Source organism: Galeopterus variegatus, unplaced genomic scaffold, assembly GCF_000696425.1.
Source record: "Galeopterus variegatus unplaced genomic scaffold, G_variegatus-3.0.2 Scaffold578, whole genome shotgun sequence".
NCBI lineage: Eukaryota > Metazoa > Chordata > Mammalia > Dermoptera > Cynocephalidae > Galeopterus > Galeopterus variegatus.
In genome coordinates this window covers 322166-348119 of record NW_007726689.1, presented here as the reverse complement: position 1 = coordinate 348119, position 25954 = coordinate 322166, and the positions used below count along the sequence as shown (strand labels likewise).

At 37.6% G+C, this 25954-nt stretch overlaps 1 protein-coding gene across 1 annotated transcript in view; it reads right to left on the bottom strand.

The window, feature by feature from the left end:
- Positions 1–25954, bottom strand: part of ELOVL6 (ELOVL fatty acid elongase 6) — a 118604-nt gene that overhangs the window by 22171 nt on the left and 70479 nt on the right. The window contains exon 2 of the mRNA XM_008570178.1: positions 21102–21233. Coding sequence (XP_008568400.1) covers positions 21102–21233 — 132 coding nt within the window. The remainder of the gene's footprint in view (positions 1–21101; positions 21234–25954) is intronic.

Genomic DNA, 25954 nt, shown 5'->3' with positions numbered 1-25954 from the left:
TTGAGCTCAACCACAGCGCTCAAGTGCTGGTTCCCACAAGAAGTTCCCCCATTTTAGAAGTAAGCAATGGACAACAAATTAGTTCTAGTGCAGTTTAAGTGGGGGGAACAACAAATAATCCAACACAGAACTGAAAGAAAAAACAAAACCCCCACAGATCAGAGACAAAGTTCTGATATTAACCAGTAAAGGTCTAACACCACCAAAGAACACCTACAAAACCTTGAAGGACCAGAAGCCCCCCAGGCTCCCAAGCTGAGATGGGGAGAGGGCCCAGGTCCTCAGCCACGACACCATCCCCCCACCTCTCCCCGCATCTGTACTCAGCCCAGTGATGACAACCGAGCATCTACTGGAAGCACTCTGGCATCCCAAGGGTCAGTGAGGGGCCAAAGCCTTCAGCCACATCGCCCTGACACCTGCATCTAGCCAAGTGATGATCAAGCTGTCACTGGAAGCCCCCTGGACTCCCCTGCCAGAATGGGGGGGTTGCCATGAGCCTTGACCATGCCACTCTCTTCTCCCTTCTCCTCCCACTTTATCCACCTCCCTTTCCCATCTCCCCCTACCCCCAATTGCTCTGCAACATTTGAGAATGTAAACAAAAACAAAAACAAATAAGTTAAATAATAATAATAAAACAAAAAAAGAGAGAGAGAGAAAAATAAAGAAAGAAAGAAAGGACTAGACAGGAGGGAGCTGAGAGGGGAACATGCTGAAAGCATTCCCAGTACGGGTAGTGGTACATCTCACAAATACATTTACTCATGCTGCGAAGTACACAGTTCTTGTACAAATGTACAGCAATGTTCCATGTTCCCATCTAACACAGCTTCAGTTTTCAGGCAGACTGACATTTCTTCTCATGTGTACTCCAAGTACAGCTGGTTAATGATGACCATGAGCAGGCCAGGACTTGCACCCTTCAAAGCTTTACTTCTTTTATCTGCACTCCTGATTTTATAAACAATGAAGCCCGTCAACCTTGTTCCTACCCAAATCTCCTGGTAAAGTTGGGTATTGTCGGGTGTCATGAAGATCCAAACATTTTTAATAATGCTTTGAAGCATTTTGGTGCAGGACCAATGGCTCAGGACACACCAGAGACCCGCAGCCAACGACTCAGAAAGGTCACTGAGCACACCCAGGAGTTGTTTAATGGGCACAGAATTTCAGTTTTGCAGATGAAAAAGTTCTAAAGACCACAACAGTGTGAAAATACTTAAGACTACTGAATTGTACACAGAAAAATGGTTAAGATGGCAAATTTTATGTTATATGTTTGCCACCACAACAAAAAAGAGCATTGGAAGAGGGTCTTGATGTTTCCAAGTCTAAACTCTTATACCTTGAGAAATCCCTTCCATGATACCAATTAAGTAAATCTTCCAGTTAATGACTTTTAAAATAATTGGCGAAAGAGACAAATCAAAAAGTCCAAACACAGGTGACACATACCCTTGAAAAAAATTCTAAAATGACTTTCTGAAATAAATCAAAGTTTCCAACAATGAAGAGATGATAGCCTGAAAATCAGCTTTATCCAAACTATAACAGGGGTAGAGATGGTAACAGAGCAAGCAAATTAGAAACACTGAGTCCCAGTGTCACGGTCACAGCCAGCATCCCGCTGGACAGACTTGAAGAAACTATCTGATAATGACTCAGTACTTATATCTAGAAATTGAATCTGTTTATAAGTAAAAAGGAAGAATTGGTGATGAGTGCTGAAGAAAAGAGATATAAACATTAGTGCAAATGTTTTGGAACAACAATGCTATGAAGTACAAGAGAGGATGTGGATAAGACCAAAGCATTCTCTATAACTTAACATATATGACAAGCTGTATCAAGTTTTCATTATAGGATATGAACTCAACCATTAATCACAAACCCCTTTAATAGCTCCATGGAAATCTCACATTGAGAAATGCCTACAGGTACTGTTACATGGAAATATCAGAACTAGACAAATGCCTGAATATTGAGACAAGAATCTGGTACCCAACGTGAGCTCACTCAGACAGCACAGACATCCCTTTAAAATATTCTGATTTAATTAGATTGCTTCTACATGGGTTTCATTAATTATTAACATTAATAAATATTTCTTCTTATAAGAAGTCAATCATAGAGAGCATGTAGAGGGATATTATCTCTTGTATTTCCAAAGGAGAGGATGTTGGTGGCTGGTACATGGTAACAATGGACATGAATGTGGACAAATTTGGGATGTATGTTGGCAGTATAGCTGATTGGACTTCCGGAAACACTGGTAAGGATGGTACGGATGGTACAGTGTGGTAAGGAAGAAAAGAAGACTAAGTTTATTGGTCTGAGTAACAAAGTGGATAATGCCAGGCACTAAGAGGGAGACAAATTGACTTAATTCTTAACTTATTTATGCACTGATTAATTAATTAAGTTGTCGTGGGGAGTTGGTAGGACTGGCTAAGAAAATTTTTATAAAACTGTTTCAGACCATACTGAGTTTGAGGTAAGACGGGACATCTAAAAAAGAAAATTCAGACTGATAATGAAACAGGAACTCAAGAGATGTGGCAAATCGGATGCCCATGTGTTAGGAAGGTTGTGGGGTGGGGAGAAGCCAGAAATCATGGAGCTGTTTCCCTAAGCAGAGAGAAGAGATGCTGCTCTGGGGCAGCTTTGCCTCTCATGGCTCTGCCGAGACAGCATTAGGCTGCCAGGAAGCCAGCTGACGTAGCAACTTCAAGTGAAAGTTCATCAGAACACTGCCATCTCAGTGCGGTACCCAGTTAGTAGTTCATGGTGCTGGAAAAAATGGCCATAGAAAGGTCAGAGGCATAATAAGAAATGCGTGACCAAGGACCAAATATGCCATAGTTGGCCAGGGTCATGGAATGATACCTTTCCATAGCAACATACCATGCACTGTACTTCTCATCTACTTAACATCTCCTGAAAGCCTTTAGTTATTTAAGAGACAGTTAGTGTAGAGGTCCCTGGACGCTGGGGTAGGAGAAGAGAGTTTTGCCTAAAGAGCATGTAAGTGCCCTAAAATTACTTAGAAATTTTAATTACAGTAAACCATGTGAGGTTGTTAAAAATGCAAATTTCCAAGATCCACCACCAGAGCTTTGGGGGAAGACCCAGAAACGAGAATTTTTAAATTTCCAGATTTTTTTTTTTTTTTTGTCTTTTTTACTGACCGATAACGGGATCGCAACCCTCGGTGTTGCGCCCACACCGCGCTCAACCAGTGAGCAGGAACCGGTCTCCACATGGGATCCGAACCCTCAGCGGGAGCATTGCCGCGCTCCCAAGCGGCGCACTTCCACCACCAGAGCTTTGGGGGAAGACCCAGAAACGAGAATTTTTAAATTTCCAGATTTTTTTTTTTTTTTTTCTTTTTTACTGACCGATAACGGGATCGCAACCCTCGGTGTTGCGCCCACACCGCGCTCAACCAGTGAGCAGGAACCGGTCTCCACATGGGATCCGAACCCTCAGCGGGAGCATTGCCGCGCTCCCAAGCGGCGCACTCTCCAGTGCGCCACTGGGCCGGCCCTAAATTTCCAGATGTTTTGATGCAAATGTCCCCACAGGTCATGGTTTCAGACACCCCACATCAAAGTTTTTCCCTCCCTTCTAGGCTCATAAAATCATATTCCTCTCTAATTGAAGCCACTCATGAAGTGTTTCTGGATTTAGTCCTCTTTAACTTTGACCATCCAGTTATATCAGCAGCATGGCATTGACCAAACAAAACCTGATCTTGCCACCAGCAGTGTGTCCATGGGTAAATTTCTTAATCGCTCTAAGCACCAGTCCTTTCATCTGTAAAACAGGAACATGGTTGCATTTTATATGAATTTGAATTCTGATATTTTGAAATATCTCTATACACAATATTTTTTGTTTGTTTTTGGCAGCTGGTCGGTTTGGGGATTTGAACCTTTCACCTTGGTGTTATAACACTGTGCCCTAACCAACTAAGCTAACTGGCCAACCACCCCCCATCCCCAAATATATAATAATGATGAGCCTTATATGCAAAATTTGAAGGAATGTGAATCCCCTACACCTAAACTACACTCAAGAATCACAGAATTTCAAAGCTAGAGTCCCAACTTCTTTAAACTATGTTTACAATACTGCCAGATGGGAGCACCGCGTTAGTGGGAAATGAAAATATCCATCATTTTTAATTATTATCTTCTGAACCACACAGTTTAGGTGCCTCAGAAGTCCCAAATGTGACTTTGGTGACTAGTGTGCTGTTACTTTAATGGCCAGTGTTGGTAAATTATAGCAGTGCTATCCAAGTCTTCGTCAAGTGGTAGAACAGAAAACACTTGTCAGAACCAAGAACTTTCAAGTGAAGAAACAAAAGTTAGACACCACAAAGTTACTATTAGCATTTATTTTTTGTTTAAAATTGTTTTAAAACACAAACTACATAGATAAGAGATTCATAGGCTCTGAAAACATATCTCTACTTGAAATTTATTCCTATGGGAAAACTGATCTTGAATTATGAAAGTTCTGAAATATTTGATTATTTTGAAATATTCAAGAAACTTACCCCTCTCATAAAATGTGACCATCCTATAATTGTATTTTCTTTGTAGGTCTGCTGTGAGGGTAAGATAGTGGAGGTAAAGTACCTGGCATATATGCTTAAATTGGCTATTAGGTTTGGAAATGTAGCCTGTTTATCTTAAACCAGCATACTCTTACAAATTTTCAGAAGATGAAAAGTTTTCAGAACAATAAAAGTAAAAATTTCCCATTCAATTACAAAAGCTGCTTCCTCGCTTTCCACCTACCCTCCCTACCCCAAGCTTTGATGAATTACCTAAAAGTCACTTGTAAGTCAAATTGGATGACTGTGATTTTCTCTTTTATTTTTTGTGGTTTTGATCAGATGATTCTCTACTTTGCATTCTTTAATCAAAGCAAACACCTACTTCTGAGGAAATTACTCCTTTAGAATCACTTTTTTTTACTAGGGCTGGCCAGTTAGCCTAGTAGGTTAGAGCACGGTGTTATAACACCAAGGTCAAGGGTTCTGATACCCTATCTGTCCAATCATCCAAGAAAAGGAAAAACTTCCAATAAAATTTAGTCACTATTCTTGGCCCCTTGCTTTATATTTCTTTCATACAACAAGAGCAGAGTCATCTGGACAGCCTGAAAACTTGGCAGTTCCTAAGAGTAATTACTTTCACATTTGGACTTCACCCAATATGGGAAACAATAAAAGACTTCCGGAAAGCTTCCAAGCCCAGCTGTCTCTGACAGCACTCCTCTGTTCTGCAAAAATACTTGAATGAGTTCCTTAGTGTACACCTGTCATTAATGTCATAGCACAGGGATTCACTCTTACCTTATTCAAATAGTTACTTAAACTACAACTTCAGTTTTAGATCAAGAAACAATTTAAAACTTCTGGTGGAATGAAGGAATTGATTTTTTTAAAAATAGCTCTTATTTTCTGATTGGTTTTCAGTACAAAATACGTCCAATCTAAGGGATTTCTGATATTGTTTCATCAAAATACTGTTTATTTAGTCCTTAGCTATTGTAGTCAATTTGGTTCTAGCTTTTCCTTTTTTCAAAGTTCCTGCCTTTTTGAAAAAAGGTTACAAACACATGGTTTTTTTAGATTTTTGAAGAGCATTTTAAATTAGAAGCCCATTTGGGATTTATAGGACATCTCACAGGTTTTTGTCTGTTTAAGGAAATGAGATAATGGATGTCCAAGCAGAGGTGACCTTCACACTAGGAAATTTCTAGGCCCTCCAGTCATTCTCACTCAAAGGTTTTGGTGACACTGTGTGAGGAGCATGTTTTGCCAAAGTCAAACACAGGGTACTCCTTAGGGTGTTGTAATTCGTACATTTAATGCAAGTCAAAATGAGAATGAACACTAATTCTGCCAAAGGGCTGGGTGCAGGAACAGCAAGTGAAAATATGAGGAGTTACTTAAACATACCAGTGTTTTAATGCAGAGACTCTCACATGTAAGTTAGCCAGAACTTTTGCAACGAATTTCTTTTTCCTCTAAAAGTAAGGTCTGCTCTTGTCTTTTCTACTTGGATTTATTGCTTTTTTCCTTCTTCTAGCAAATGTTATTTTGTAACTATTTCTAGTGACACTATATATTTAATTTAGGATAAAATGTTTAAACAGGCCAAATTAATAGTGAAATAAAAGTTCAGTTTTCTCTTCAAGAACAAGTGTAGAGACAGTGGTATATGAAAACATGCAGTGAGCTGAATGTAACTACATACAGACTGCTTACAAATTTGGAATTGATTTCCATGGACAGTTTCAGAAATATGGATCAATAATTTCCTAATACCTGGAGGAAAGAAATATGATAGAAAAGACAAAACAAGTATGTCATCCCTAAGGTTTCAGGTTTATGTACAAACTCTTAAGATTTGGAATACGGAGTATAGAGCAATCCTTTTCACGGATTAATATAAATGTAAAGAAGTTACAATTTGGATAGATTTTAGTTTTAAGTAGATTAGATAGTTTAAAAATTTTTATCAAAAAACCAAATGTTGCAAAAAAAAGTTTCCTAATATGCAATTGAAAATCACTTCTAAGAGATCCCATGGCTTTTTTGAGATGCAGGCAGACGACTGGGATACTAGCTGCTGATACTGTCTGTGGATTATATGAGATCTTTGCCCATTGAGAACTTTTGAGTAGACAGGCGAGCTTTTCTCCGCAGCTCACTGTTCTGAAAATGACATTGTTGCATCAAGATAGCAAGTCATAAGTGTTACAGAGGCCGTGCTCCTCCCCCAAAGACCTCAGGGCTACAGAATGGGCATAACGGTGATGATGATGATGACGACTGTAAGGAGGAGGTGGTGGAGAAGATGGAGGAGGAGGAGAATACAGTAATTATTTGGGTATACAGAGGGCACATAGTTCTGCAGCAGACAACTGCATTGGAGATACTTTCTTTGTGTAAAAGAACAGGCTTTAGGGTGAACTGCATGGATTTTACTGTGAACAAGTTTCTTGAACCTGTATGACCCTAGGTTTTCTCATTTGTAAAATAAGAATAAAGTACACACCTGAAGGCAGTCTTGAAAGTTAGATAAGACAATATATGTAAAGAGAGCTTACTATAGTGCCAGGTACCTAATAAGTACCCAATGAATTATGTCTATTTTAAGTGTTAGCATTATAAAGGCAAAGACCAAAATCGTCTCAAAGTTTTTACCCTGTAATTCTACAATATACTGCTAAATATTGTGTGTTATATGGGGGTTTAGACTACGTATGGAGTGGATGACAATTTCTCTGTGAGCTCCTTTTGAGCAGCAAGATTTATCATTAATCATTTACCATTTATCCACATGAGAACCTCCTATAGAGTAAAAGTAAAAGTAGAAGTAAGTGGGCCACCTGCATTCTGTCAACCATAACTCTTAAAAGATGCAATGTGTCATTCACTAATAGCATTTTACACATATAAAAATACACCTGCTGCTTGCGAGATATACTGTATTATCCATCCAGTCGCTTATGAATTAAGACGTAATTGTGAATCACACTCTGTGCTGGACCTGGGGAGGCAGGAAGGCAAAGTAAAGAGAGTTGACTTTCATGCTTTAGAACTAACCTCTGATGGAATTCCACTTGCAATCTTATCTTGTGTGTGTGAATATGAAGAAAAATATATAAATATTATAAGGGGGCGGCAGGAAGAGGATCAATAAAAATTCACAGGTCAGGCTAAGATAGAAGGAAACAGACATAGCCAATCAAGGTAAGATATACATGAGGTAGGAAAAGTGCGTTTGCCTTCACTTTGTTTTTAATTGAAATAATTGATTATACATACTTGTGGGGTGCAGAGTTGACTATCAATACTTGTGTACAATATGTAATGATCAAACCAGGATAATTAGTATATTCATCATTACAAAACGTAATCATTCTTTGTGTCCATTAACCAATTTCTTGCTAACCTTCCTCCCTCTCTCCCCATTCGCCTTTAATTTTAAGACGTTCTAATTTATAAAATTAAGGATCCGTGTCCTTATGGAGAACGGAAAATTACATATACGCTCCCAAGATAAGGGCAGGACCCATTTATGAAGGGAGAGCCCTCATGACCTGATCACCTCTTAAAGGTCCCAGCTCAACACTGTTGCACTGTTGTAAGTTTCCAACACATGAACTTTGGGAGACACAGTCAAACCACAGCAGATAGAAATTAAATTTTCTTCTCAGCTCTTTCTCCAGAGCTCTGCAGCCTTGTCCTGCACAGTTTTTTATTTAATTATTTTCATCAACCTAGTATAAACTCCAATTTAAAGAGAAACCCCTTCAGAGAACCTAAATTTCTGCCTCCTGCGTAAGAGAACTCTGAATAGCTAATGACTTCTGATTTCTTCAAATCATAAGCAATTCTTTTAATCTGTATTGAAAATTTCGGGGTGGTGGGGGGGTGAGGAGAAAAATTATGCTCTAGCTCTGGGTTACACAAATACTTAAGAGCAATGAACAATCTCTCCCAGCTACTTTAATCACTCTGCACATCTACCGCCAACTCAGTGATACTCATCCACATCTCAGAACAAAAAAATTCAAAAAGCTACCTCTCTGTTTACAATCGCATCATTAGTAATAAAGTGAAAACAGTAAAAGAATATCATTGCTTTATTATGTTGTTAGGAAATTCTAGTTTGGGAGCAATGAAGTATTATGCCCCAAATCAATCACTTTAATTACAGAGATTTGATTCTAAGTCCTTTGGCTCTGAAAATCATAAGAACTATCTCAGATAGCAGTGAATACAGTGGGATTGCCTGGGTACCAGCCTCTAGCAGCACAATTTAGTTATAAATGAAAATAAGGGATCAAACAGCCCCCACCAACCCTCACTTGTACATTTTTTGAAAAAAAAAAAATGGTAAGATGAGTTCCAAGGAGAGCTAGCTATGAATTAAATTAATCCATCTACTGGTAGCAGTGGCTAAAAGAATTGCTGGTTGCAAGGGAGAAACCAGGGCTTCCTATGTCACATGCAAAATTCAGTACAATCTAGGCAACCTGTCAATACCATATCATCATCAAAAATAGGTGAGCAGTTAATATTGGGAGCTTTTGGTTGAGATGTATAGAATAAAAACTGGTAGCTTTCGTCAAAGAACTGCCAATACTTTGAAGACTAAGGTCATAAGAGGCCTGTAAGAGTTGTTTTATATGAGAAAGGCATTATATTTTGGAGGAGGATTTTCATTGATCTAACAGCAGTGGATAACCATAGGGTGGGTGACTGAACCTCATCCCATTTTTTTTCTATAATCCTCAGCTCACATCCACACCTTGAGGTTATGTGGACTATCGGGAGGGAAGACTTATCTTTCAATGTTTCAGTTAATTGTCTGCTCGCTGATGGGAATCTTCAGGATAGAAATTTCTAGTACTTTTCCATGCTATTCACTTTGTCGTCTTCCGCCAATCTACAACTGTGGTTATCTCAGTTTAATAATAGATGTCAGTATTATCTGATGCATTCCAGATTATGCAATTAGGCAATTTCATAAAAACTTCATTATTCCTTAGGTCTGAAGGATTTTTTTTTTTTTTGTCTTTTTCCGTGTCCGGCAACAGATCGCAACCCTCAGTGTTGCCCCCGTACCGGACCGGGGACCGGCAACGGGATCGCAACCCTCGGTGTCGCTCCCGCGCCTCGCTCAGCCAGTGAGCGGGAACCGGTCTGTATGTGGGATCCGAACCCTCAGCGGGAGCGCCGCCGTGCTTCCCAAGCGGCGCACTCTCCAGTGCGCCACCAGGCCGGCCCAGGTCTGAAGGATTTTTTTTTTTTTTTCTTTTTCCGGGTCCGGCAACAGATCGCAACCCTCAGTGTTGCCCCCGTACCGGACCGGGGACCGGCAACGGGATCGCAACCCTCGGTGTCGCTCCCGCGCCTCGCTCAGCCAGTGAGCGGGAACCGGTCTGCATGTGGGATCCGAACCCTCGGGCGGGAGCACCGCCGTGCTTCCCAAGCGGCGCACTATCCAGTGCGCCACCAGGCCGGCCCAGGTCTGAAGGATTTTTTAAGGATTCAATTTTTAGTTCAAAATCCTGTAGTTAAAAAGAAACGCATTAAAAAAAAAAAAAGAAGCGCACACACAGAGCAAGTTCTGCTGAACAAGAAGGATTTGTGAGGTAACACAAAGTTTATCAACACTGTAATCCTTAACTTAACCTTAATTCAAAACAACCCTTAACAAATGCTGCAGGTATGATTATACTTACATCTTAAATAAACATGCAATCTCTTCTAAAATGCTCGTGTTATTTTTCAACCAAGTTTCAGAAGAGCTATAAAATCTCAGCTATTAAAGTACTAATTATTTTTGACAAAATGATTTAAAGCTTCTTACATGTCAGCTGTTGCAAGTTCTTAACGCACCTGTAATACAAAGATATTATGAAAATCATTTTGTCCAAACTCAAATGTATTTACTGCATTACAGAGAATTAAAATTTCAATAAAAGAAACCCAAGTTTGACATTAAATTATTAGAAGGGCATGCACCAAAATATTAACAGTAAATATCTGTGGGTAGTGGGATTAAAGACTTTGTATGCATGCTTTTCTGTAGCTTGCAACTTTTACACAGAGAATCTTTACTTTTAGAGCTACAAAAGAAAATTATTTAAAACAAAAACAAACAAAAAAAACACTGCTGGATAGCTTTTCCAATCATAAATAAGCAAAGGCTGTCAAGTCAACTGCAGCTCCTGGGAGAACGAGAGGCCTTCCTTGTCTATGCATACATAAACCTGCAGTTCTTTCTCATGTTTGCATACATCATATTGATGGTGGTCTAGGCAAGTTTGCAGTAGGAGAGTGACCTGCTGGTTAGTGCCCATCAACAAGGATGCTCAGCTAAGGTAAGGAGAGGCCAGCATGCCCATGCCGGACAGAGCTCACAGCACCATCTGCAAAACACAGTGACGTTTTCCTGGTTTCTCATTAGTAAGCCCTTTCCACAGCAGCTCAGAACTCCCTCATACTGGGACAATTTTATTTAAACAAACAAACAACAACAACAACAACAACAACAACAAAAACCTGAGCAAAATATCATGCATTTACTGAATTATTATTTTCTTGGAAATGCTCGAAACTCCAGGTAGTTAAGGCCAGATTGTGGAGGGCCTTGTAGGCCTTTGAAAGACTCCTGACATTACATGATATCAAGCCGTGATTTCTTTCTTTCTTTTTTTTTTTTTGTCTTTTTCCGTGTCCGGCAACGGATCGCAACCCTCAGTGTTGCCCCCGTACCGGACCGGGGACCGGCAACGGGATTGCAACCCTCGGCGTTGCTCCCGCACCTCGCTCAGCCAGTGAGCGGGAACCGGTCTGTATGTGGGATCCGAACCCTCGGGCGGGAGCGCCGCCGCGCTTCCCAAGCGGCGCACTATCCAGTGCACCACCGGGCCGGCCCAAGCCGTGATTTCTTGAAGCATGTATGTACGATCACAGGTAAAGCCTGATGGTGCCAAATAAAGACTGAACTAGGGTATATCTGAGACAGTTGTTGCAAGAAATATAATGGGTGAAAAAGTGAAATGACTGAAAACAGTGACACGTGACTAGAGAACTGGCCAAGTGTGAGATTTATATGCATTATTTCAAGAACTATGTGTGCACTAGGTGTTCCGAGGACAGCAAGGAACTCGTAGTCTCCCAGGAGGTACATCAGCCAGGCAGTATACAGTCTGGTTAAATGATGTGATAGCAACAAGTTTGGCTGAAACTGAGATATGGGCTGAAATGATCAGAGAAGCCTTTCCAGAGAAGGAATTCTAAGTTAAGTCTAAGTGATAGCAAAGATTTATAGAGGGAAAAAAAATGCAGGAAGAGTGGAGAAACAGAAGGAGGTACAGGGTGTTCAAAGACTTGAAGATAGAAATGGGCATGGTATGTTTGTTTTGTGGGCAGTGACCAGATTTGAATACTTTAAATTTGAGTGATGATAATGTCAAATGTTTGGGAATGTTAGACAAGAGAGCAAGTTTCAGACAAGTGGTCAATACGACAAATAAAGATTATTAGCAGTAAGTCAGCAAGTGATCCTTTCTCTTTTATTGAGCCAATATGATTTCTCACTAATTGTGAAACTATTTTCTATTGAACGAACACAATTACTCACTGGACTATAAGTAGAATAACTATTTTATTTGTCATTCAAATTGTGACATTTTTGAGATTCAATGAGGAGCTATTAATAATTACACTGAAACAATGGACCTAAAACCAAGACTGTCCAGAGCAAAACAGGGTACATGTACCCCAGTTTATAAGCTCTATCTTATATTAATAGATGGAAAGCTGCCATTTCTTATTTTGATTATTGTTCTTGGTTTTTCAAAAGAGGTAAAGAGAGTCAATTAATGTTACTTTATTTTAGTAGGATCCAGTCTGGCAAATCATGAGTCCAGTTTTAGAGACATCTAAAAGACAAACAGAATGACAATGAAGTAATCTGTCATATAACTCCTCTCTATTACCTACTGTTGATGCACCCAGCATGGCTAATGAAATGTGGTGGGTATGCAGGGTGGGGAATCAGGGGTATGTGGAGCTGGCATTGGAACATCTGATGTAAAGTGCCAGTTGAAGATAGGGGAATCAAATAAACTCTGGGAGAGGGAGGGGAGGCAGGAAGAGTGCATATAGAGTGAGTGTGTGTGTGTATGTGTGTGTACATATGCAACACATACAGATGCTGGGGGTGAGATAGGGAAAGAGTTATCTTTATCCTCTAGTTGTATATTTTTTGGCAGTGATATTGCACGTATAGGTTAACAGAATAACAAAACTGATACTTCAACTGAGCAGGGGGTGGGGGGAGGAGATCCTGCAGCTCTCAGGTTGAAAGGGATTCAAATGCAACTCAAAATGATCACTAAATCCATTATCTTTCAAACTAGACATTGTTATCTCCAGTTATGAAATGTTAGTGGGGTGTCCTTCCTCGAGGAAAGAAGCCAACTCTGGGAGTGCTATGTAAAAGGTGGCAATTGATTTTTCTATGGCAGTGGCCTTTTTTGCCTTTACTGTTTATCAGGCTTTTGCCTTGACCATTTATCGGCCTTTTTATACAGTGGGGATGCTTCACATTTCACTTGATGCAGAGGAAAACAAAATGTGTTTTGGTATCGTTCTGTGCCCTGACCTTTGAAACAGGCAGCGTGTCTCATGTCTCTGGCTGTTGTGTTGTTCCTGGTCTCAGTCATTTTATGTCTTGATAAACAAAAGTTCCAGCAACTTAGTTTTAAGAAAAATCTGATTCTGAGAAGAAAACTTTTATATACTCTGCCTTCAGAAGAGAGGATTTTTCTACATATCCATTAGTTTCGGCTTAAAAAAATGAGAGATGTGCTGCACTTTATGAATATGACACTAGAATTGAGGCATCAAAGTGAGCAGTTTCTATAGTTCTTTGATAAAATGACACAAAAACAAGAGAAGGAAGGTTCAAAGTATAGATATAGATAAGGTCATATTTTTCATTTTCAAGTAGACTAAATGTAAAACCAAAACAGATTTTGATAAAATACAATGATTAACAAATAATTAAATGCACAATACTGGACCTACACCTTATCTGTCTACGTGTTAGAAATACTGACCCTGATAGTCATTAAGAGTTGAATAAGGAAGAGACAGAAAAGAAAGGTCACAAAGTTATCTTTCAATGATACATACACACTTACTAAGGGTCACTGTCAGAAAAAAAGAAAATAAAAGGCATTCTTTATTTAACTATAAATCCATTATTATGGGGTGGGGGAGGGGGAGGATGAGAGTCACTAGGGTCCAAAGTTTGTGTTTTGATACAAACTTGCTTTATTTATTGTACAACCAGCGTGACTGGAATCTTATAAAAAATGGCTACAATTGCTGCTCTTTTTTTTCAAAAACTGAATTTCATTATTTGCTATTATATTTGTTTTTTGTTTTTAAGTGGCCATATTTTGTATCAAAAACAGTTATCTTTTTCTTCTTTGACTTTTTCATAATGACATAAAATATTACAAAAGGAGTCAAAGACTCCTTTAGACTCGGTACCATTTCTCTCCTTTCCCTCCCTCCTCAGAAACAGAGATAGTTATTATCCTGAGGTTTTCAAACATTTTAATAATTTTACTACCTATATATTCATAGATAAAATATAGTATCAATTTATAGGTTATTAAAATTTTCATAAATGACATCACACTTCCAGGATTATTTAGCAGCTTGCTTTTTTTTTTTTTTTACTACTGAGCATTATACAATTTCCAGAGGTATCTTTTGCTTGCCCTTTTGGCAGTACATTTAAAACTGAAATTTATAAACTGTTTCTCATAAAATAAGGAACTTTTTCCTATGATGCTTATAGTTTGTGGATCCATTTCTTTTAATACCAATAATATCCTTGCAATCATTGTCTAAGTTGTAACTATGGTCTGAATGTTCCCCCAAACTCATCGAAACTTGATTTCCTATTATAACAGTGTTAGGAAGGTGGGGAAGTCAGACTATGGGATTTGAAAGTTGGAGCCTTTGGAAGGTGATTGGATCATGAGGACTGGCCTCATGATTGGACTAATCCATTCATGGATTAATGGTTTAATAGGTTATCATGGTGTAGACTGCAGGCTTTATAGTAGAGGAAGAAAGCACACACCTTCTCGTTTGTGGACACATTTGCCCAGCCCTCCCTACATGATACCCTGCATCACTATGGGATTCTGTAAAGAGTTCCCAGCAAGAAGGCTGTCACCAATGCACCCCTCAACCTAGGACCTCCCAGCCACCAAAACTGTAAAAACATTTTGCTTCGTTCCACATTACCCAGTTTCAGGTATTCTGTTATAAGCAACAGAAAACTGCCTAATGCAGTTGTTCTTTGTGGATCAAGAGGGGCCAATTTTGGCAACTAAAGAAAAAAATAATAGATACTTATTAAGGGCTTAAGTATAAACTGATTAAATTGTTCTAAAACATCATTTTCAATGTATCATCATTTTATTGGTCAGTTATACCCTCATTCCTTCCATATGGGTTCTAAAATATTGTGTTTTTTTTCACTTGAACAGCTTCAGTTGTTTTTATCATACAAAAGGTCTTTGAAAAGTTCATGGAAGAATTCATATTATTTTTAATTCAATTTTTTCCATGAACTTTTTGAGGCACCCTTGTATATTTGTTGGCCTTAAAAATAGTAAGGAATTATCAATAATTCTTCAGATATTAAATGCTGATGTGTGTGGGCATAAAAGTCAGTGGGAAACAGATCTCAAATGACTTGATTAAATACCATTCTTCTGATGCTTTGTTCTGTTAAACTTTTCCAAAATGTTCCTGAGCTATACTTAAGCACTTTGCTCATAAAAATCTCACAAATGAAAAAAAAGCATAATTTTCTATTAATCTTGAATATATTTTATAGTTAAACCAGAGATGAAATTTAATAATAAAATGAAAATATGGCCAAGAAATTAAAATGAGGTTTAACAGGGAAAATGGCTGGTTGAGGCAAAAAGTCAAATTGTAAAGTATGGAGCATCTGGCTTTGTAGAAATAAAGTATAATACAGCTGAGGCCACAGTGAATCACCAGGGAACAGGAGGAAGCAAATTTGAAGCGTGCTACTGACATCTACAAATATGTAGCACAAAATAATTATCCTATTATAATGTATACTGAATAGACACCCTGCTCTGGATCAAAATCCTAAAAGTGGTTCCATGGAACTCCTTAAACTGCTGATGAGAAGAAAACACTACCAGGCAGATACCTGGTAAAGGCTGCTTGAATCAGAAGCACACACATCTGTGTCCAGTCTGAAAGGATTTGAAGTTATTAAATAAATACATAGAAATTCTCTTTTACAAATCAATTGTAGTAACCCAGCTGACATGTCCTGGCAACACTATTTAATGACTCAGGAGCATCTAAGGAGAACGAGGCATTGGCATCTTGAAGCATATGATGCTCTGTCACTATATCAAAGTTCTGTAACAAAACCAACTCTAACTCATTTGCCACCATGAAGAGATCTCATCTAAAGGATTTACTAATTCATGTTACCAGAATTTAGTATTTACCCTAAGAAAATGTTCAAACAGCTAAGGCCAAGCGCCATGTGGAATTATCTCATCAAATAAATGCTTATCCTTGGGTTGGGTGGATGTAGTTTGCTGTGCTACCATCCCAGTCAAGTTTATAAAGACTAATTGACACCATAAGCTGATGATTTGGTTCTGAAAGGGTTGGGGGTAGGGAAAGTGGGGAAAGATTGTCAGGAACCCCAGAGAAATCACTCTGAAATGAAATGAATCCATTGTGGGCCTGGGGAAAATTCAGCTGGTTGTATTTTATCTACTCCATCAAAACTTATGGCAGGGCTCAGTGTAAATGTACTAGTTTGTTTCTGTTGCTTATAATGAAAAACTTGAAACCAAGTGATTTATGAAGAAAACAAAATTTATTGCTTACAGTTTCTGAGGCTGGGAAGTCCAAAGTCCATCTGGTGGTAGTGACAGTGACCCAGGGCTCTCACATATCAGATGGTGGAAGCAGAGAGAGCAGATAGACAGCAAGAGAGAGAGAGAGACAGACCCTCTTCTCTCTTCTTTTCAAGCCCTCAGAACCACACCCCTGACCACCATTATTAATCCATTCACTACTGCACAGTCCTACAATCTAATCACCTCTTCAAGGCTCTACCCTTCAATTACCATAATAGGATTTCCCACCCTCTTAACAATCACAGTGGGGGACACAATTCAAGCTTCAGTGGATTTGGGGGGGACATAATCGACCCAGTACAATAAATTACCCTGTACATGGCCTGAATGAAGACTGATATCATGAGTGTTGTTTCAGTGAACACCCAGGGGTAAAGAGAAAAGGAGAATAAAAAATATTCTACAGGTAATTCTTGCCAAATGATACAAAACCCCCCACCACTTTCTGGAGTAGACTGTATAAAGCAGGGATTTTGGTTTTTGCTTAAGTAGGCTGTGGATCTGATTTAATTCATATCCAAGTTGTCTCTGTTTGTTTGAAAATCAGTCATAGTTGGGTCCCAGGCTATTGTAACAAGCTATATAGGCAAGTTTGAGAAGTTGAGAGAAGAGACTATTCCCAAGCAGCAAAATACACACAAAAAAGTGGTTTTTAAGTTATTTTTTGAAAGAGAAATCGTACTGTTCCTCCACTTCCTCCCCCATTCCTAATTTTTCTAACTGAAAAGTTTATTTCTCTCGCTCTCTCTTTCCTCTTTTTTCCCAGTTGGTGGTCTCCAGTCCTGCAATGGCAAAGAAGGAAGAGGTGGAGTAGATGATGGTAGGGCCCTTAGTGTATCACCTAATTGCAGACCATCTAATACAAGGATTCTCCTGAGCAAGAATTTCTGTGCCTTTATATTAGATACTGTTTGAAAATTTGTGAATTAAAGTAAAGTAAGAGCCACACAAAACTTTCCACAAAAACGTAATTCTTGTAATAATGTTTTCCCTTATGGCCAAAATAGATTCTTTATTAATACTCACTAAAATATCTGTTATTTGAAGGGCATATTTTTGATGAATGCTTTATACCAACTTCATTTATAATATATCTGGATTTCTAAAAACTAGCAACTATCACTTGAGATTCTCTAAAATTACGTATGAGATTGTGTGCAAATACATGTATGTATAATATTGTAAGAAATGTTTTAAATGCAGAAAAACACAAATAATAACAAATGTCCAATACCCAGGATTTAGAGTTGTCCATGTTATGATGTTTCATTTGTTTTGAATAAGGTAATGCATCACTGAGATAATTCGCATCTTTTTCACTTCTAAATCGCCAGCCCGCTAGAACCGAGTTCTATAAGCACTGAAATTTTTTTATTTTTATTTTCTAGCACATACAGTGCAGTGGTCACCCCTCTATCCGTGACTGATCACGCTCAAAAAATATTAAATGGAAAATTCCAAAAACAAATACTTCAGGTTTTCAATGTTGAGCTATTTGCAGTAGCATGATGGCATCTCATGCCTCCCTCCTCAACTCCCCCCGGGATGTGAGTCATCCCTTTGTCCTGGTACCAGCCCGTTAGTCACTAACATCCAACCACGGCCATCCTCACAGCCACATCCTCAGTTCAATAATAGCCTAACGCTATGTTTCAATGCCTATGTCATCTGCCTCACTGCATCTCATCCTGCAGGCACTTTATCATCTCACATCATCACAAGAAGGGTGAGTACAGTGAAGTAAGGTACTGACAGAGAGAGAGAGAGACCACATTATATAATTTTTATTACAGAGTATTTTTTAAATTGCTCTATTTTATTATTGGTTACTATTGTTAATCTCTTACTGTGCCTGATTTATAAATTAAGCTTTATCACAGGTATGCATGTATAGGAAAAACACAGTATATACAGGGTCCAGTATTATCTGAGGTTTCAGTCATCCATTGGGGGTCTTGGAACGTAGCCCCCATGGATGAGAGGGGAGTACTGTATTGGCATCAACTCTGGATACAGTTCTTTAAAAGATAAACAAATTAATTTGTTTCTGGTTTCTGAATTTCTGAAAAGGCCTAGAAATAAGAACTAGCTTAGCACTACCAACCACCCATAGTTCTCAGATAGCGGTTTCTAAATATTATCTCCCCTCCTCTAAAGAAACCAGGGTTCTTTGAAGAAATGGCTGATTCCAATTCTGGACAAGGAATATCCAGCTAGTCTGGCCTAGGACATCTTGTCATACCGTAAAAAAAAAACAACAACCAAAAAACTATCGGCATCAAAAAGAAAAGCAACAAATGCACTAAAACACATCAAAATTAAACATCACAAAATCACTGACACATAAAAAATCCAAGAGTTCATAATGATACTTAAGAAAACCTTATTGTTCATTTTCTGGGTAATCCAGAAGTCCAGTTTTTTAAAACTGGTGAATGCAGGCAAAAAAAATCTAGCAATTATCTTGCCTTTGCATAACAACTGTGTATACTTCAAGACAAGTGAACAGCGATGACGCCCAGTTTCTATTTATAGAAAGTCTTGTCAAATATCAGAATTAAATGCAATCAACCTTCTAGCTGTAACGACCAACTTATAATGCAATCAAGCAAAATCTGGCCCAGGGGAAACTATGAGGTAAATGATCTGGCTTCTTCAAAGGATGCATTGTAAGAGAGAAAAAAGAGGCAGGAGGATTGGAAGGAAGAAACCCCTCAGTTAAAAGAAATCGATCAATGAAAATGTAGGGACCTTATTTTGACTCAGATTCTTAAAAATAAACTGTAAAAAACAAATCATTTATGAGACAGTTGGGGGAAGTATGAACGTTCAATGAGATTATTAATTTAGGTGAGATGATAACTGTGTTCTTTTTGTTGTTGCTGTTGTTTTTTAAAGAGTACTTATCTTTTAGCCATGGTATCATTTCAGTCAGAATTATTTCAGCCTGTATTATTTCCAAATAATTTGAGGGTAAGGGGGAAGTTAGGGGTATAGATGAAACAAGATTAGCCAACTGTCGATAACTGTTTAAGCAGGGTCATGGGTACATGGGAGTCATTGTGCTCTCTTCTCTGCTTATATGTGTTAAAGTTTAAAATAACAAAAAATAAAGGCTCAGGAAATAAAGAAAAAATATCATGAAACTGCTGAAAGGCCTCATTTAAGGACAGAGATAATTAGGATACAGATAGAGGATAGAGGATAGATAATTATCTCATTAGGATAGAGATAAATGCCCCCAACCCCAATATCAAAACAAATTAGGTGGGGCATACTCTATCAACCTTAAATGTAAATAAAAATGAAAATGTGACTTGAAATTATAGAGTATCATGACCTGATACAGATTGAACTGGAAAAAGTCTTTAGCGACAGATCCCAATAATGGGTACTTCAAACCTAGAACCTTATAAAATGTGCTGAAATAAAAATATTGAGTAGTGGTGAGCAGATAGGTGTTTTAAGTGCAGGATCCAACATAATAGAAATGTACAGATCATAGGAGTTTAATAGGAAAATCGTCTTCCTGCTTGACCATTTTAAATAAGACTTAAGTGTCTAATGAGGCTTTTAATGATACTATCCATTTCTGCTTAGAACAGTTAATATATAATATGAAAAAAACAAATAAATATTCATAAGTATTAAGATGAATAGTTTTGTGTTGTGTAGTGTGTCTACATCTGCTCCCCGAAACCCTCAAGCCTAATTATAAACCTCCTGGTTTTGACAAGCAAAACACAAATAGAACAGGTGCCTTTGTTAGTGCTGTAGGTAAATTCTGGCACCTGCTTAGACACCGGCTGTGCGCTAGACTTGTGATTGCCTAGATCACCAAATACCAAAAAACCAGAAATGCTCTTTATAGCAGGGGAATGTGTCTGCATGTCGGCTAACAGATGCCCCTGGAGAGACCAGGCCTTGCTTCTTCTGACAGCCTTATGTTGAATTCTACCAGATGCAAAGTAAAAACTGGCTACATAAACATAGACCTGCAAGTCAGTTCAGAGAATGGGGGTGGAGGGTGCTTTTGGGGATGAAAAGCAAAAGCATTATCTGGTCTAGAGATGCTGACACAGACAGATGTCCAGTGTTCGGTCATATGTCTGAGTGTCATCTTTTGATTAGGTTTTAATCTGTAACAGCACACCCATGACTTTTGAACCCTGCTCTTCAATAGACTTTGACAGTTTACTTGTGTGGTTTTCCACTTAGCCCTTCATCTATATGTGTGCAACAAAAACAATGAAATTTGATTCACTGTTTCTGTTCCTAACAGATGAATCGATAACTGCATGATCAACTTGAATGGTAATGAACATGGCGTAAGAACTGTCAAAATTAGAGACCGAGTATATTGTGGCAAATTTGTTTGCAAAGAAAGCTTTCCATCTGGACAAGGCTTTATTTTATCTTATGTTTTCAATGTATTCAATAATCAAAAATATCAGATATAAAATAAAATGCTCAATTATTGCTTTCTTTTAGCAAATCTGATGAAATGGATTGATTTTTATTAGGAAAATGAAAAATAAATCTACCTGAAGACTGCAAGGGTCAGAGACCAGAGCACTAATGGCTTCCTCAGTTCAAACTTCGCCCGCTTATTCATCAGGTGCCGACCACCAAATATAAAGGCAGCATACAGAGCAGAAAACAGGAAAGACTTCTTCCTACAAACAGACAAATAAGCACAACCTTATGAAATAGAAATCTTGAAGCAATTTATTTTTATTCATTAGGAAACATCAATTTTTATTCTAGTTTCCTTCTTCATAAGCACTAAAACCATATTTTGGGGAATATGCCCCCCTCACTGAAGAGCAAGTTTACTCTCTTCCTTATGACATGGTATTCCTTTTGAAACCTCCTTTGACTAATCAGGACATCCAGCAGATTAACCAGCATATTAAACATCACGTTTGGGTAGATAAATTTTCTTTTTGGGCTCTATGACTAAAAATTTTAACAACACAGCATTAAGGTACAAAAAGTAGCCTTTTCACTGAGACTTAGTTTTACTCTTTAGAGTTTGTTGAGCCAATTTAGATAGATGAATTTAAAAGAGAATTGTTTTTATTGTAAATATTTGGTGATAACATTGTTTGTGTCCTGGGACAATAAAACCATTTAGAATTGCGTCTTCCTAACAGGCTAACATACTTAAAAAATGACCTTGGAGTAACAATTGATAATTTAAAACACTAAAATGCAAGCTGTATAACTTATGACTCCACCAACATGAATTCCTGAAATCCTTTCCACCAAAGAAGGCAGGTATTATGTTTCAATATTATCATTAACAATAGGCACAATGGTCAGATCTATAATGCAATAGGGAGAATACAGAACCATCTGCAGCACACTTGCCTACAATCTTTAACTTGAATCAAATACAGTCTCAATCTAATTGTTTATAGAAAGTATTGGCTAAATCTAAACTGTAGGATATTCTGCAAGACAATTAAAGCTATTTCTTCAACAAGTCAGTAGAATGGAATAAAAATGTGGAACTGTTTCACAGATTATAAGCAACTTGAGAGACATAAGAATCAAATACAATATGTAGAACTTTTTTGGATCCTTATTTGAACAAACCAATTGCAAAAAGACATGTAACAAAATCAGAAAATTGTTAGGCATAATTTTTAAAGTACTTATCAGTTATTGATACATACTGACATATTTACAGGTGAAATTACATGTTTGGATTTGCTTTCAAATATCACAGGAAACAAAACTGAAAACGCATTAAGGGTGAAAGATAAAATGAGATTAACAAAAGGAATGATGGAGCATGGGGGCTCGTTATTCTATTTCATACTTAAAATTTTCCATAATATAAGTTTTTATAAAAGATGATTCATTGCAGAAGATATCTGCGTGAATAATTATTTGAAACATCTGATAGGACAACATCTGAAGATATTCATTGTTGGAATCGCTGTGTTCTAAGCCATAGGCTTTAGTTATTTTGTTTATTTGTTTATTTACTTATTTATTTTTGGTGGCTGGCCTTACAGGGTTTAAACCCCGGGGTTTAACCTTGGTGTTATCAGCAGCATGCTCTAACCAACTGAGCTAACCATCCAGTCCCTTGAGCCACAGACTTTGGTGGTCAGGTTTTGATAGGACTCTGAGTTGGAAATGCACAAGCAAAATGAAGTGGAATCTCCAGATCCCTACAAGCCTGCTGGTTTATTACTATACCAAGTAGAAATGAACAATTGTACTGACAATATCAAAAGAAAAAATTGAAAAGAAAATCAACAAGCTTCTTTAGAATTATGATTCAATAGAAAGTAAGAGGCCTTGTGAATAATTTAAACATTTGATCATACTTTCTGAGAAAGCAATGTTTTTCTTCACATGGATATTCTCTACTCAATTAGGTCAACAGGGAAAGGATTGAAAGATAAATAACAAAACATAATACCAAAAGCAAAATGTGTAAACCTCGAGGGTATTGTTTGTAAAATGCTTCATAATTTCCCCCTAACTGCTGCCAAACATTGCTGACTCACAGAGGATCAAAAGCAACACGCCTACTTGAATGCAAGTGACCTACTTGGTGAATAGCACCAAAGAAAGCAAAAATTCCAGAAATCAGCCCAGGTCTGCAAACTCTTGGGTGCACAAGACCTGACACACAGTAGGTGCTTAATAAATATTCACTGAATAAACATGATCTGGTCCTATCAAATTTTCTGATTGAGGAAAATAATTATGCATCAGTGTATAGTACGTCCTCAACAAACCCTAACTGGGTGAATGAACAGTTAGTGAACATTCAAAGAAAGTTTTACTTTTCCAGTAATATATTAATAATAACTAAAGAATAAAATATCAGAAAAGCATTAAGATACATTTTATTACTCCAGAAACACATAATTTCTAAAATTCAAAGATTAGTGGAAAAGTGAGACAATTTTATGGAAACTTTAACGACTGATGATTTCAGGAAGAAAGTATTTTTGGCCATAAAAAATATTGCTTTATTTCTCCTCTAAAATTTGCCAAGGTACAGCATCAAATTACTTAGGAGTCAGTATCATTATCTCTATTTATGTTTACATAAGCTAGGACTCATTAAAGGAAAACAAAATTTTATGAAGTTAATGTAGGCAATAGTAATATGAAATAGTATATATTATTTTTCTAAACTACAAAAGTAATAAGTGACTATATCATAGTATTTTAGAGTGACTCCTATGGGTAGACATCATGCTAAAAAGCTTTACCATTTAATCCTAATCACCTCACAGAGCAGGTAGAGAAACAGGCTTAGAGGTTAAGTAATTCCAGATCTCTCTGCTCTCCTGTGGCAAACTTTCATGAGAAAAAGGGATGTAGATGTTGTGTTAGCTTGCAAGCATTTAGGAACTCCTTAAGCCCTCCAGTGAATTTGTATGATCACTGCGTAACTGAGTAGAACATTGTTTAACTCTGAAAAGATGAAGAATTTCCCCACCTTCATGTTTCAATTTTCTGGGCCTAGGTACTTTCATCCAAACCCTCTTCGCTTCCTTGAAAACCCAAATTAACTATATATCCACCAGAAATATTTCCTTATAATTATTTATCATCATTTACTTACTCATTCAATATAATTCAGGTTTTGTTTACAGTTGGACTAACTGTATTGCTTGCAATTATGAACCAATCAAATAAATGAATGTCTTCATGCAATCCTATTATTCTAGCCACTAAGGGAAAATTAATGTGCCTCGAGAACCAAGAAAAGAATAAAAATCGTCCCTGTGATTTTTTCTCTAACTTTCTCATTTCTAGAATGAGAATTAGTCCCAGTGCACTACTAACTTTCCAGTAAGGCCCATTCTCTTTTCCACATATTTTTTAAAGCTCTATTTATAAAGCACCAATTCAACAGTCAGGGCAACCAAGTCAATCAGTACAGAGGCACAGAATCTGAGAACTTCAAGGACCTTGGAGGTGAAACCCAATTTTCTCACTCTGCAGAAGAGGAATAGGGAGCTTGATAACACTAGCTGCTCACAGTCACATAGTTGCATCTGGACATTGCTCAAGAGCACCCAAAATTATGGCTGTGATCAAGCAAGCAGGCAAACATAAAGTAAACGTATAGGCTATATCTGGATCACAAGCAGTCAATAGTGGGAACTAATATTTGCTTAAGTGCTATTTTAAAAATTTGCTTATTGTATACTATGTAAACATACTGTGGTGAAATTCAAACAATGCTTTGGGTTAGTTCAGAATTAAACCTAAGCTTCTTCTGTAAGAGGGTGTCATCTAAGGAAGCATTAACTCTTACCTCTTTAATTGAGTAATCAAAATGTATCATTTATGGTTAAGTGTATTATTGTTTTTCCATTTTGTTTAGAAGATAAGATGTTCTTTAACAAACTGGGCAACTTAAGTGGATTAAAGCTGCCTTTCCTTTCTGGCATCTCTCTGGCAAAGTTCAATTACAGTCAAGAGGAATAATGGCTTGCTACTAGCCCACTTTGCATTTAATGTGGATAGATGACTTCCCTAATGCTTCAATGGTAATCCAGTAATACTTCACATTCTGGCAGGCCTCCCTAGCTGCGTATAATGGTAACACTACACTGTTTTATTATCACTTAATTAGTAATTTCTAGGTGGCACGGACTCTTCTTGTTTTACATCCTATATGCAGCACAACCCATAATTATAGGTACTTAAGTATTTTTGAGGATAGAGATTTCTGGAGTTATGATTACCAGGTAACCAACCAAATAAAGATACCCAAATGAACTACTGATGTGCATTATCAGTTAATTAGTAATTTCTAGGTGGCACGGACTCTTCTTGTTTTACATCATATATGTAGCACAACCCATAATTATAGGTACTTAAGTATTTTTGAGGATAGTGATTTCTGGAGTTATGACTACCAGGTAACCAACCAAATAAAGATACCCAAATGAAATACTGATGTGCTTTCAGTTTGTTGTGGTCGTATTTATCCTTTTCCCCTTCTTCCATTTCTGTCATCAAGGTGAATAAGGGAAATTAGTTCATAATTAATAAAAACAAATAGTGGCTTTATCCTTTTTCCTTAAGAGAGCTAGATTTCAGTATCCTACTACCTTGTTCTAAAACATTCCTAGGAGATACTTTTTCTGTTCTTACCAGAGTAGTTGAGCAGGTTCCTGCTTATAATTTGTATTTATTGCTCTATTGAATAACACTTCTAAAAGAACATATATAAATTCAATAGCCTTTTTTTCTTTTTTTCAACGTGTGGAATTTCACTGAAACCAGTACTTAGCTTGAGTATCCTTTGCACTTACATCAAGATCTATGTACTCCCTTTGGGAGTCAAACAAGTTTATTTCCTCATGAAGAAACTTTTATGTGGGTGGTATTTCAACATAGGTTAATT